The 15,564-nt window shown below is 43.4% G+C and overlaps 1 protein-coding gene across 1 annotated transcript; it reads left to right on the top strand.

The window, feature by feature from the left end:
- Nucleotides 1–2,123: 2,123 nt before the first annotated feature.
- Nucleotides 2,124–15,203, top strand: LOC306919235 (uncharacterized protein; the record flags this gene model as incomplete). The annotated part of the gene is made up of 9 exons (XM_079532055.1): nucleotides 2,124–2,157; nucleotides 2,591–2,700; nucleotides 11,534–11,752; nucleotides 12,095–12,234; nucleotides 12,417–12,501; nucleotides 12,604–12,772; nucleotides 13,089–13,279; nucleotides 13,707–13,848; nucleotides 15,193–15,203. The coding sequence occupies 9 exons, from the start codon at nucleotides 2,124–2,126 to the stop codon at nucleotides 15,201–15,203; spliced, it is 1,101 nt and encodes a 366-aa protein (XP_079388181.1).
- Between the last annotated feature and the right edge of the window lie 361 nt (nucleotides 15,204–15,564).

Raw genomic sequence — 15,564 nt, forward strand, 5'->3', positions numbered from 1 at the left:
CGTTGCTGAGGTTCTATGTTGTCTTCTTCCAGGTGTAGTAAATATCGCTGGTACAATGTGTGATAATATATTGCGGTCATATGAAAACGCCCACCAATCAGAGATTGATGCTCGTTTTCTTATATGAATGCAATATATGGATCATTTAATCAGTCTCATTATCGTTTGTTCATTTTGCGGTACATTGTCTCCTTTTTATTCATAATAAATCCACAAGACCTGTTCAGTAATGACAATGAGAGAATCTATTTCAAATCCTTTAGAGTTTATTAACTATTTTCAAGTGAACAGAAAGGTAAACGTTCAGAACACAGCCGTGTTCAAAATAGTGAACAACAGGTTCAAATTATATGTCACTCAAAGCACTGCAAATAACTGAATATGATAAACAGATGAGTTCTTGTATTGAAAGGAAAGACAGAGGTAGAAAGAGGGATAGAGGCTAGCTCGGCGACGCTTGTCAAAGCACATGTAATGATGTTCCCTGTCACAACGTAACGCAACAAATGACAGACCTGTGCACTCTTAGAAATGTTGGTTTGGTTTTGCTGGGTCAAGCCTGTTGGTTAATTAAATTGGTTTATTTTCATAGAAATGGGTAATCTGAGAACCCAATTCGCTGGGTTGGTTCTGTTGGGCATTTAGTTATTATACTGTTGGGTTATGGACTGCTCTGGGACTAACCAACAAGTTGGGTATAACGTTCGCGCAACGTTCGCGTAACGTTCGCGCATGCGCAACCAACCACAACCCACCGTCCTCCCGCGCACCACACTTCTCATCATCCAGCCTTGCAGCAGCAGCCTCGGAAAGCGGAAAAAGTTTTTATTAATAATAATAGTTACATATGCCGACGCACCACTCCACTGAAGAGAGTCGATGCAGTGCAAAGCAAGGTTTGTACATATCCACTATTGTTTTACCATATAGTTGACTTGGTGTTATTATATAAAGTTCATATTGTAGCAAGCTATTCTAACATGGCATCAAAGTGGAGGGAGATAGTAGCAAGCTAACATGGCTTGTAGCAAGTTAGCTGTTGTTGTAGCTGTTGTACCACTACCAGGCTCTTTCTCGCCGGCGGTCGGAGCCGGGTTTGCGCGGCGGGTTCCTGGCGGTGGGCCCACGTCGTGTGCCCGGGGAGGACCGTCTCGCGGGGAGGGCGAGCGTCGGCGGATACATTACGTTAGCTGGTTAGCTATGTAGTTAACCAGCTAACGTTATGTATCCGCCGACGCCTTATATGTTGTCGCAATGACTCGAGAAATGCGCTGTTTTATAGGTAGGAGGACAACGTTGGTTGCTAGCTGTTTATGCAATATCAAACTGTATCGAGTGATCTGGGCGCGATGGTGAATCATTTGTTTAGTTTTTTAGCTAGCCAGCTGCATGGTAGAAGGCCTCAGCTATCAGCTAACGTTAGTCCATATTGTTGTAAGTCTCAGTCGCATACAGTTTAACCGCAGACCTATTTTAAACTTTTATAACAAACGTTAGGCCAAACCGTTATGTTAAAACAGTGATAAGACGTTTGGACTACTTACTTATTTCACTTTATTGCATGTTTGTTCTTATGGACTGTTGTTTCAGGTTGATGCTAACCAATGGACGATTTTGTGACTGCAAAATTGATTGAGTGGCAGCTTCCGGGCCTCATAGAAAGGTTCAGAGGTAATCTAATTTATAAATCATCTCCATGCCTTCATTTTATGGGTACTGTTGCTATAGTTCAACTGCACTCCTAAAAGGATTTGTGCTTCAATATTTACTGTCTACTCTACTACATTGGTGTGGGCATATTTTGCCACTATATTTCCACTCACTCTAGAGAGCTACATTGCATATACTGTAGCAAAAATAGCATGTTTTGAGCTTGTAGATCTGTTGTTTTTTAATTGGAATTCTGATTGTGCTCATTTTGAATCCTGAAAAGTCACATTTGTACTTGATTTCAAATGCATTTAATAATACTTATGTTAACTTGACATAAACAAGACAATACAAATGTAATACTAATCATTAAGCTACTAATATAGACTGAAGAAATTAAAGCAGCTGAAATCAAGTGTAACGGCTGAAATAAAATCAACCTGGGGGCTGCATTAAATTAAGATGATGGCCACATGTGGCCCCAGGGCCACCAGTTGCCCATGCATGGTATACTACTATTGGATTTATTGATTAACTGAACTGGCCGGGTGGGTGTTTCTGCCCAAATCAAGTGCATGGCTGGTGTTCAGCTGCACTACTTCCTGAAAGGATGTGGGCTTGTGCAGCTGAACACCAGCCATGCACAGAGCCTTGTGTCTTGCCATTGTTATGGCACCCTAATACCGGTATCTATTCATGAGTTGCCGTTTTAGTCCTAGACCTGCCATGCTGAAGACCAACCCAGGTGTTTCAATATATTTAATTGGCTCTACTGCGTTGAATCATATGCAGTAGAATTAATTCATTTATTTATAACACCTCTGTTGGTCCTCAACATAGCGGGTTCGGACATTATGACATCAACCGCAAGTCGTGAATAATGAGGAACGCATTTAGAGCTTGTGGTCACTGTAGTAATATTCTGTGTTCTGTCTTTCAGATGAGGCTATCGATGAAGAATCCTTTGGGTACCTGGATCTTCAAACAATCACTACCATGATCCCCAGAATAGGCGAGAGGCTAAAATTCATTAGGAAACATAATGAATTTGTAAGTAACGCTGTTGGATACACAGTCACCATGTTCTAAACTGAAATTCAGACTGATGGACTGACCTGACTTTCACTGCTTGCCATTTTAGTTCAGAATTCATTCAGAGGAGTCATGGGATACGTTTGCTTTAGATGTAAAACTTGTATTCCTGGGGAAGTGAGTAGACTTTTTGCCCATTTACGTGCGGTACATCATGTTAATCATGCCTCAAGCTATTTCCAGTGTTGTGAAATTGGCTGCGGTAGAACATTTAACTACATAAGATCTTTCCGAAGACACTTACAGCAGCATGAAAATGTTGAGGAGGTGCTTGGTGTACCCGCTGAAGAGCCAGTCCAGCCTGAGTTCCTTAATGTTGAAGGCCAGCCAGCAGAGGAAGTTGAGGAGTGGGATGAGATTGAGCCAGAGGGCATTACTGATCGTGTAGCTCTTTTTTTAGCTCATTTGAGGTCTGTGTCTTCGCAAACATTGTCCGGCATTCATTTGGTTATTGAGCAGACCTCTAGTTTAATCTGTGACATTGTGGGTAGACTGCAATCAAGGACCATGGCAGTTTTCAATAGTTTGGGACACAATCAAAGCCCAGAGGTAGAACAATTAATGGTGGAGTTTCAAGACTGTGCTGAGCCCTTCCGAGATCTAGACACTGAGTATAAACAGATGCAGTATTTCGTCAAATTAGGAGGCTTCATTGAACCAGTTGAGGAAATCTTCCCTGGGGGGGTTTCCTACGTCCAGAAAAGGGACTCTGCCACCGGCACTGTGAAACAAGTTGCGGTTCATGACACCTTTCAACGTGTTCCGCTTACACGTCTTCTAGGACAGGTCCTTGAAATGCCTGGCATCTTACAGGCAATGCTGGATTGGCAGCAAAGAGATGGTGGAGTCCTTCAGGATGTCTTTGATGGGGAGTTTTGCAAAACACACCCACTATTCCTCAAAGAGACTTCCATTCCACTGCTCTTGTATCAGGATGATTGTGAAACTGTAAATCCTCTAGGATCAAAGACTGGAACACACAAGCTAGGCTTCATTTACTTTCTGATCAAGAGCTTGCCACCAGATCTGCTCTCCAGTTTACGGTCGCACTTCCTGTGTGCAGTATACAAATCAGATGATGCAAAAACATATGTGGAATCTGAACTAAGCAGGTCTGTGGATTATAACCTTATTTTCCTTAATATAGCATGAAGTGAGTCGCGATATCCAGGCAAAGTCCTTCTTTATTCAATCAAGGCAGCTCCCATAGTTACATCAAGTTACAAGCATCAAGTCATCAAGTCCATACAGCATTCAGGCCAGGCCAAGCCTGTCCTCTCCGTTCTCCTCCAACCAACCAACCTTCCTTTTTCTCCCAACTCTTCTGTGTCCCATCTTATACAATTCTAACATGTGGGTGTCACTGTGTGTGTGTGTGTGTGTGTGTGTGTGTGTGTGTGTGTGTGTGTGTGTGTGTGTCAGTTAAGTCAAAGACCCCCCCCTGTGACAGGCACTATAATAATAGAATGCCTAGAGTCAAACTGTAGCCTCCTATCATAAAGGTTGGCCCAGGTCAACCAGGAAGCCCCAGGTGGTCTTCCTGAATAGCCTAGGTATTTCTACAGCTGCCGTAAGGCAAGGCTGTGGTCGCTGACCCTACCCACAGATAGCCTTTAGTCACTTTGGTAACTTGGCTCTCCCAAATACTTCAAGTCAAGGAGTAAAACCTACAATTTGGAATGACTGTCTTTCACCCCCGAGAGTGGCTTCCTGCCTGTGGACCAGTTGATATGCAAGTAGACTTCAGTTTAAGGCACATTGTTAAGACACTGGAGAAATGGCTTACAGAAGTTATATGTACAATTGTGACTAACCATGTAGTTATGATTCATAATACACCACATATTCCCCCCTACTAATAGTCCTTAATACTATTAGTATAAAATATGAATCATAACTTTTGCCCAAAATATTAATTTTCCAAAAAATGTTCACTTTTTTTCCTTTTTCCCCAAAAATCCCCAAATGTTCAAATTAAACTGAATCCCCTTTTGTAGGTACCTCTTCCCCCCTGGACAATATTCAGAAACTGAAAACAGTAATATTAACACAAAATCAAACCTAAAACAAAATGAACAAAATCAAAAGCTATGTTATTTGTCATCTGTTAGACAATGACCCTATCAGTCCGAAGCTGTTTGTTGTTACACCCAGCTTCTGTAAATTCAAGTGAACTGTTCCTAGGCTAATTACACCTCTGACCCCCCCCTCCCCCCTGGCAGCTGAGCAAGGGAGAGGGTGAGATAGGCTGATCCCTGTACCTGTATAGACATCAATATTTGTTTGGAAGTGGATTCCAATATCGACTTAATAAGAAATAATATTCCCTTCTCCCCCCCTTCTTAGTTAGTGAGCAACTTTCATGGAATAATGGATGAATGGCCCTGCAGAAACCATCCATCCGACACTCGGAAAGTTGCACACAAACTAAGAACTAACATGTAATACTCATGGTGAGGTTTCAACCTGTATCAATATTATATGTGACTATTAACATAGTAACATTATACTGACTCCATCAGTTCAACATTGTCTGCAATATATTACTCGATAACCTAAAGCCTACGGGTTACTTCATCCTGTTTTAGTACTTGGTAATGTTCAGTACTTTGGTCTGTTCCACCCATATAAACAAGCACACAGAGGCGACCCCTGTGAACCCTGCCTCCCCAGGCAGACGAGTCAATTTAGTGCATGTGTATACAGGTTCCAATACCAACTCACTCACATCTTCTGACGTTAACTCATTATCCTAATGTAGGCCTATTTTAACTAACAATCAAACAACATTTGTATTACTAACTAGAATATAATTCTCATTTTTGGATTGGATTTGAACTGTGATACTTAAGGAAGTTATCTAAAATGAACTCATATTATTACCATTAACTATTATTTTTAAACAAATCAACCAAAATCTTTTCATTCCTAAACTGAAGTACCCTTTTTCATTACAAAGTCTTTCTTTCCCTAAACTAAACCTCAAAGTGTCAAAGTGATCAAAAGCCATGTGCTTTCAACAGCACAGAGAGGGGCGTTTCAGCGTGCAGCCTCTCAGAGTCTCTCGCTGTAGTCCCTGGTCACACTGTCCAGAAAAATGACCAAATGTACCACAGTTATGGCAAACTCCTTTCAGTCTCGAAATATATCCTTGCTTTGAAGAATACGGCTGTACTCCCCATGGTGCAGCCCATTGATAGGATGACACCTGTTGTTGACTTGGTGATGCCCTCATTCTCCATGGCAGCACTTCTGACTGCTGCTGCTGAAAAGGTGCAACTTCTGGCTGGACAAGTCTCTCTTCTTGAATCTTTTTCAGCTTTTCTGCTTGTAGTGACACCGTGTTCTCATTCATTTGTCGAACAAGGTCCAAAGCTTTGAGTATTTCGGACTCCTGTTTTTTCCGGAACAGGTCGACGCAGTGAACAATATGGTCTGTGTAGGTCTCCAAAGGCAGGGTTGAAAGGGAGACCACCTCCTCTAATTTAGTCTGCACGGACCAGGGCAAACCTTTCAGAATCTTGTCCCTAACCAGGGCCCTCTCGCGACCTGGACGGCTGGCATCGTTCCCCGTTACATCCATCCACGTCTGTTGCACACGGGCTACATATGAGCGTGGATTCTCGTTGTCAGCCAAAGAGTCAATCAAAATCCTGTCAGGATTGAGGTCTGTGGGGTAAAGTTCCCTTAGTGCACGATCCAGGAACCCCTTGTGTCCCACATACAAATCTGCGTCTCCTACAGTGGTGTTGACATAAGCCTGCATTCCCACACGGATCAGGAGGCTATTCAACTTCTGCATTCCCACAAGGTGTGCTAATAATTGTTTCATATCCCCTACGGTTAGCTGAGAACCCACCATAAGTACGTCGAGTTTGGCCATCCATGCGTAAGCCCCCTCCTGCAGTGGCGGCAACTTTGTCACCAAGTCCGTCATGTCCATATTAGACCATGGTCTGTAGTCAAGATTCTGTCCTCGGACAACCACAGGCAGTATTTTAATGGGCGCAATCATCACCTCCTCTTGTTCGCTTTCGTTGAAGTCCTCTTTCCTCGTCCTCTTACTCCCACTTGTCCTCTCATGACTTTGAATCCTTTTCCTCCGGTCGGTCTGTGTAGGCCTAACCTTCTCGTCAGGGTCAGAATCAGAAAGAGAGTCAGAATCAGAGTCAATGTTCATGTCCGCGCCAGGGCGGGCTGCCCTTCTGTAGATTTCATCACCTCCACGTGAACTGTCTCTGTGGCTGTGCGCAGCCTTGTCACTGAGATCACCGATCAACTGTTTCTCCCTCACTGAAAGTTCATTCAACTGCGTCTCAATCATACGCAGAAAATGTCTGTGTGCCCTCGTCGACACAGTCAATTCACTGATCAAGTCCATTTTCAGGCGCCGGACCGATCCCAGCTCCTCTTTAATAGAGCTTTGAGTGTTGCTGTCATCTGGCCGTTGCTTAGATGGCCTCATGTCCCTGTTGTCCACCTCAGTCTGTGCTGAGTTGTTGCTGTGACCCTCAGTGTCAATGCACTGGTTGTCTGTGCTGCAATCAGCGGAAATCTTCTCATCGGGCAGTACTGACACAGGAGACAATGGTACGAACAATTTCCTGCTCATGTCCTCACTGTCATAAATTCCGGGTGATACACTCTGTACTCTGACTGCAGTCTCCTCTCACCTCACACAGACACGCATACTCATTTGCATACTAGCCCCAAAGAATGAGTAGATAGTCTACAAACTCATGTAAAAACATGTAATACTTTCTCTCTCACACCATCCACACAGGAAAATGTAACATAAAGAAATGAGAGACAAACTACACATAAAAATAAACATAGAAATGCCTCTATATATATTTTTGTTTAGACTAGCAGCTCACTGACTTAAGGAAGAGACCCCCCTTGATCATCTCACACCCACGTCACTCACTGTCCTCATTTACAGGTACATGTAAGCAACGGTTGCTGTAGTAAGGTCAACTTACTTATACAGACTATATATATATTTTGACTAAAACTTTTAGGCTTAACAATCCAAATTAACCTATCTAATTTTACAAAGGATAAATGAAATATCCTAAATGTGATAATTTACAATGAGAAATGTATTCTCATACTAAACTCTAAATTAAGCTTGAACCCCAAATTAAACCCAATTTAACCTGAATTAAATCCCCAATTTAATATCTATATTCCTCCCCCCTCTGAAACATGTTTCACACGTTTCAGAAATACCCAAAAGAAAAAAAAAATTATACCAGAAGCCAGCCCAAACTAAACCACCCAAATAAAAAGTAAAATTCTCCCCACTACCATGCCCTGAGACAAAGGAAGACCCCCCAGCGTGTGTGTCCCCAGAAGAGAAACACACAGACACTGTCCCTCTTTACTGTAAACCAGGAGAGCACCGGTGAACCAAGAATAAATGCCAAATCACCCCCAAAAAAAGAACTTATACAGCCATGATAACCAAAATTACCAGTGACCGCACAATTAAAATAGCAACAGACGTAATTGAGAAATATTTGGCATCTAACCACAGCTCAACGATGATCTACCAGCACTATACATGAAACAACACATATATGAACATAGACTCACAGACACAAACAGACAGACAAAGCACATACGCCCACAATCACACTGCACCATGCACACACCATCGCTCAACTCATATCACGCACACACTACCGCTCAACTCCCAAACTCCCTAACAGAATCTCACTCCTCAGCCCTCACGTAACACCAGGCCTCAACAACAGACTCGTCCCAGCATCATTGTCAGTCTTGGGGTCGCAGAACTCACTCCAAAAAAAAAGAAAAATTAAGGGAAATTCACAGATCCTCCGCAGGTTCGGTTTCCGTGCCGTAGAATATCACTCCACGTCATCAAGACCACGCCGGGCGCCACTTTGTGGAATCTGAACTAAGCAGGTCTGTGGATTATAACCTTATTTTCCTTAATATAGCATGAAGTGAGTCGCGATATCCAGGCAAAGTCCTTCTTTATTCAATCAAGGCAGCTCCCATAGTTACATCAAGTTACAAGCATCAAGTCATCAAGTCCATACAGCATTCAGGCCAGGCCAAGCCTGTCCTCTCCGTTCTCCTCCAACCAACCAACCTTCCTTTTTCTCCCAACTCTTCTGTGTCCCATCTTATACAATTCTAACATGTGGGTGTCACTGTGTGTGTGTGTGTGTGTGTGTGTGTGTGTGTGTGTGTGTGTGTGTGTGTGTGTCAGTTAAGTCAAAGACCCCCCCCTGTGACAGGCACTATAATAATAGAATGCCTAGAGTCAAACTGTAGCCTCCTATCATAAAGGTTGGCCCAGGTCAACCAGGAAGCCCCAGGTGGTCTTCCTGAATAGCCTAGGTATTTCTACAGCTGCCGTAAGGCAAGGCTGTGGTCGCTGACCCTACCCACAGATAGCCTTTAGTCACTTTGGTAACTTGGCTCTCCCAAATACTTCAAGTCAAGGAGTAAAACCTACAATTTGGAATGACTGTCTTTCACCCCCGAGAGTGGCTTCCTGCCTGTGGACCAGTTGATATGCAAGTAGACTTCAGTTTAAGGCACATTGTTAAGACACTGGAGAAATGGCTTACAGAAGTTATATGTACAATTGTGACTAACCATGTAGTTATGATTCATAATACACCACACATATGCTCTTGATGCTGTCCTGCGCCCTATTGTTGCAGAGCTGCAGATTCTAGAGAAAGAAGGAATCACCGTTGACACCCCTACTTTTCAAGGCGTTGTTAAGTTCTCACTTGTTCAAGTAGTGGGGGACAACTTGGGCTTAAATGCCATCCTCGGTTATTCCGAAAGTTTCAGTGCTAACCATATGTGCCGGTGGTGCAGAGTGCATAAACGTGTCTCAGCACAGCAGACATTAGAAGATCCAACACAACTGCGTAATATACACACCCATCAGGCAGATCTGGAACTCGCAAGCCTTTCAGAGACAGGGTTAAAGAGAGACAGCGAGCTCAACAAACTCTCTTTTTATCATGTCACTGACAATGTGGCCCCGGACATTATGCATGACATTTTGGAAGGGGTAGGGCCCTATGAGGTCAAGCTCATCTTGAATACTCTGATACAGCAAAAACATGTCACACTTGACCAAATCAACTACAGACTCACAAGCTTCGATTATGGCTTTTGTGACAAGGCTAACAAGCCCTCTGTGATTGGCAAAAATGATCTGAAAAACCCTGAAGGGGCCATGCGGCAGTCAGCAGCTCAAACGTGGTGCCTCATTAGGCTACTGCCCATCATGATTGGTGACCTGATTCCTGAGGGAAACAAGGAGTGGGAACTTCTCCTACTCTTGCTACTGTGCATGGAGTTCATCTTCTCTCCCTCTATTACTGTCGCTGCAACACTGTATTTGACCAAGCTCATTGAGGAGCATCACTCCCTCTTCCTTGAACTTTTTCCTCAATTACATTTGCGTCCAAAGCACCACTTCATGGTTCACTACCCACGAGCAATCCAAAAACTGGGACCCTTGGTGCACCTTTGGTCAATGCGGTTTGAAGCCAAGCACAACTTCTTCAAACGTGTCAGTCACATCACATGCAACTTTCGCAATATTTGCAAGACAATGGCGTATCGGCATCAGATGCAGCTATGTTATAATTTTCTATCGGGAACCGTGTTGAGTCACACTACGGAGGTTGGCACAGGGCCCAGCACCTTTCTGTCCACCATAGACGGATTTAAAGAAATCCAAAACGATCTAACAGATTTTCCTGTTTTCAGTGAGGTTTTCGTGCCAGCCTGGGTGACCTTCAAGGGCACTAAATACAGACCAGGCATGACAGTATTCCTCTCCTACGACCCAGATGGTGAACCCCAGTTTGGGCTTATAAAATCCATCCTACTTCTGGGTCAAATGACAAACACACCAACGACTAAGTTTGTTATACAGAAGTGGGAAACAAACGGTTTTGAACGGCACTTTCATGCATATAGTGTGACCCAGACTCAGACTTTGGCAGCTGTTGATCCAAGTAAACTACTTGATCATCATACATTACATGCTGTGAAATCATACAGAGAACATGATGACTGTTTATACATCTCCCTTCGCTATAGAGCATTTTAGAATATATCAGCTGACAAGAGAGAGAGAGAGAGGGGGGGGGGGGGGGGTGTTAGATTTGTACAAGCTGGGATGGGAGTGTAAAAGATTCAGTAGAGCTAGGGGTGGGGGCTGCTTTAACCCATTGAGACCTGAGAACAGATTCTACGAATGTCTTCTAAATCCTGAAAAACCTGTTTCTATATACCCCAAAATGATATGTAATTGGCCACTGACCCCCATCTGAACATATGATGTTATTGGGAACCCCAGACTATGTGCCGCGATATGAGCTTGTAGATCTGCTATTTTTCAACAAAGTTTAAATGAATAGTTAAACTGGTTAAATACTAAGGTGACATTGATGTGTCCTCGGGTCTAAATGGATTAAGCACTCTATTAAAGCGTGTTCAATTCTTAAACTTTGTTTAAGAGTTGAACAACAAGCTTCAATACCCTTCACAGATTAGGCACACTGTGAACAAGCTTCAATACCCTTCACAGATTAGGCACAATGTGTGCCCACCAGTCCCAAGACCAGATGCTTTAGAGTTTACACAGCTCTCAGTTTAAGAGTTACACAGCTCTCTTCAATAGTGTTCAACTCTTAAACTCAGTTTAAGAGTTTAACAAGCTTCAATAGAGAGCTGTGGGGTTTTAAAGCTTCAGTAGAGTGCTGTAAAGAATTGCCCTACACAGGTTGGGCACAATCTGCACCCACCAGCCGCACCCCCAGTACCAGATTTGCCAGCTGCCGCAGTTGAAAACGCAAACCCGGAGATGCCTGCACTCGGAAACCCAGATATGCCTGCTGTACCAATGATGCCTGTACCAATGATGCCTGTACCAATGATGCCTGCTGTACCAATGATGTCTGGTGTACCGATGATGCTTGTTCTGCAGCCAGTTCCAGTATTTGTAAGTCATTTTCTCTGATGGCCAACGCCTTGCTAGTGTATGGGGTATAGTCACACCACATCCAGGGCTTAAGTTTTCAGGCTTCTGAATTCAGGTGCTGGAAAATTCTGGGCCAGGCTGTTCAGTTGATTCAGAGACCATAGACTAGCAAGGCTTGCCTGGCTCAGACACGCTTCCATTCTGAAAAAATGCTTTTGCTCTCGTGTGAATCTCAGGTATGCAGCAGCACAGCTTATCAATCACATCATCCTATAGTGTTAGCCAGGAAACCTTTGTGTGAGCTTCCTCCAGGAAGTGTTAGAGCATGTAGTTTATTTGCCTTTTTTGTCTGTATTCTTTCAGGATATCCTCGCTGTTCTTTCTGCTGTGTCTGAGGGCAGGTCTATAGTTGAGAGCCTGGACGGTGACTTTATCACAACAAAGGAGAGACGTGCCATGGTTCGGATCTTGGTGTCTCACCTCATAGAAAAATGTGGACAAACGTGAGTAAACATTTACAGGAGTATTTTTGTTTTACTTGGTTTCTGCCCTGACTTTGAAAGGTCATATGTTCGATCCCCGACAAAGTCATACCAAATGTCTTGTTGACATTTAGAGTGTTTTTACAGTATGACAACTGTTTTATTGTCTAATGATTGTATCCGTACGTGTTGGCCATTTTCAGACCTTCCGCAGCGACCAAAACTTCCCTGGCTTCCGCTTTGATTAATGCATTCCCCTGCTTAAGGGATGGCAGTCGCAGTGGTTTTGTGAGTACCTTTTGTGAAGTAAAACTTAATACTCAGAAGCACAAGGTCAAGTAGACATTTGAGGCTCATGGACTTGTGGGGATTATTTTAATATCTTGTCAGGAAACATGGTATGCCCAGGGGCGATCCCACCGTCCAGCAACCGGGTTTCTAGAGGAAAGGCTCCGTAACATCAGGAAGCGGCTGAGGAGCTCGGACAGGCCACAGAGGGAACGAGAGACTGGAGAGACTGGAGACTGGAGAGACCGGAGAGAGACCATGATCCTACCAGGTAATGCACTGTCTAGACAGACAGGTCTGCAACAAATGGCAGTGGTTTTCATATCAAGGCCCATTATCTATTCAGCATTTGAGCCACACACCATTTCATTAGATTTCAACAGATACCAACAGTGGTTACCAACTCCATAATTTAGCTGGTTACCACCTAGAACCCTCAAGGACCACTGGTGGTCCCCGGACAACTGGTTGAAAACCACTTCTCTATGGCGTTCACATTTACACAGCCTGTAATCTGAGATCACCAGGTCGCATGGCCTGATGTAATATTTATATTTGACAACGGTGTGATCTTTTGTATTTTTCAGCAGCCACCATATCCGCAGAGCGAGCTGTGCAGTTTACAGAATGGCTGAAGAACAACTCTCAGCCCCTCACCCAGGTGGAGGCATATATGCGCGACACCAGCCACTACAGGGCAGAATGGATACGGGCAGACGACTCAAAGTCCATTCCTGAGGTCCTGGCCGAGTTCCCTCGTCTTGCTTCTCCAGGCATGGTATGTCAAACTTCAAATATATGTATAGTAGCCTAGGCCCATGTTTGTTAGAGCAGAAACTGAACTACTGTTGTGAGTATGGGTCACGTCACCGCAAGTCAATTCAGTTTGTTAAATAGGAGGAGGCGCGTTTAGCCATTTTGTGAGAATTTGAAAACTGCCACTCATTGTTTAACCCTGTAGTATACACAGGGCATACTGTATAAAGCCCACTTCTTTTCAGAAGTAGTGGAGTTGGTGCATATAATTCTTATTTATGCATTATCACTACTTGTGAGTTTGTATTCCTACAGGCTAAGTCTTGGCCATGCATCCTAGCCTTCCTTTTATTAACCGTGCTTCTTTTCAAGTAGCAGTTTAGTAATAGTTGAGTGTATTGTCATATTGTCTACATGACCTTGTTTCTCAATTTGTCTCCATCTTTTAGATTGCACAAGACTTTTCGATACTCCACGGAGAGGCTGCACCCAAACTCTTCGAGACGTGGGTTCCTCTTTACGCTGACAAGATAATTCGTCTGGCGAGACGCGATGGGAAGTTCTCAGTGCCAGAGGAACAGATCACAAAAGGTAAAATAGTTATAACAAACTTTTTTTTTAATATCATGCTTTTCTGGGTACTCAAAGACACTTTACATATGAACTTAACCCATTCTGGGCAGGAACCCCTTTTGGTGTTTTAAGCATTATGGTACTTTAGCTATTGAAAAATAGCAGATCTACAAGCTCATAGCGCGGCACGAGTGCTGCGCTATGAGCTTGTAAGTCTGCTACTTTAGAAAAATTGTGAAAATGCGGCACAGATCTTTGAATATATATTCTTTCACAGCGAACGCTTTTAACTCAAATATTTGCTTCTGAGGGGTATTTTCAGATGGGGGTCGGCGGCCAAATACAGATAATTCTGGGGGTCTTTGATATGAAAATGGTTGAGCACCACTGACATAGAAACAGGTTTTTCAACGACTTTTTTTTAATCGGCTTCAAGTCGAAATGGGTTAACTAACATCAAACAAGAAAGTAAGCAAACTGCAAAGAAAGTAAGCAAACTGCAAAAGGACATTGGAAGAAGAGAGAGGGTGATGGCAGAGGAGGATTGTGAGATGTAGGTTAGGTTATCTTGATGGGATTTGAGTTGACTTTTGCATGAGGGGAGTCAGAGTTATGGCTGGTGATGGTGAAGGCTTTGTCCCCCAGGGTGCTGTACTTGCTTGGTGATAGGGGCGAGTATGTTGGCGTTTGCGGAGGTGGCGAGGGAGTGGTGGTGTAGATCAGTTAGGTCAGGGGTGGGCAACTTTGACGATGGCGAGGGCCAATATATTTCCACACTCACTCCAGAGGGGCCACAGCGCATATTACTGTTGTAGCAAAAATAGCCGATCTAAAAGCTCAAAACGAGCTTGTAGATCAGCTATTTTTGCTATATTTGAAGTGAAAACCTGAATATTTTTTTTGCTTGGAATCCTGAAAAGTAACCTTTTTTTATTGAATTTCAAATGCATTTAGTTATAGTTATGTTAACATAACTATTTGGACACAAAAAGACAATCACATTTTAATACCAGTCATTAAGTAGGCTACTAGTCATTTAATACTAGTCATGAAGTAATTAAAGCGGGTTTGGAATTGTAACAGCTGAAATCAATACTATATCAACATGAGGGCCGCATGAAGTGAAGGTGGGGGCCGCATGTGGCCCGCGGGCCGCCAGTTGCCCATGTATGAGTTAGGTTGTTGTGGGCTTTGTAGGTGATGGTGATTTTGAAGTTGCTGTTCAGGTAGCCAGTTAAGTTGACAGAGCATTTGAGTGATGTGTTCTCTGGATTGGGAGTGAGTGAGCAAATGGGCGGCTGATTTCAGAATGGCTATTCGAGTCTATATTGACACCCATAATTGTTGTCCTACAGATGCCAGGGGAGAAGTAGCCCTGATGCTGCTGCCCGTCATGCTCCCGCCGCCTGTTTTTAAACGGGGCAGAAAATTGGTCCGGGCCAGTGTGGATGAATCAAAGCGAGCCTTCATTGATGTTAAGCCTGTAAGTAATTTTTCTTTGAACAGAAATTTAAATTCATAGTGAAATTAATCCGTTTACACTTTGGAAAGCCTGATTCCTCTTTACAACGAGGTGCAACTTGTAAAGATGTATTTGTGCAATGAGTGACACAGCTTAACTTGTGGCAGTGTTACTCATTTCACAAAGCACTATTCTTGTAAATCGGTGTAAACACACATGTACAGTATCTCGCGTCGCTATGGAGTATTTTGGAGTCTACAATACTCCATGGT

Source organism: Electrona antarctica (assembly GCF_951216825.1).
Source record: "Electrona antarctica genome assembly, contig: scaffold_25, whole genome shotgun sequence".
In the NCBI taxonomy this organism is placed as follows: Eukaryota; Metazoa; Chordata; class Actinopteri; order Myctophiformes; family Myctophidae; genus Electrona; species Electrona antarctica.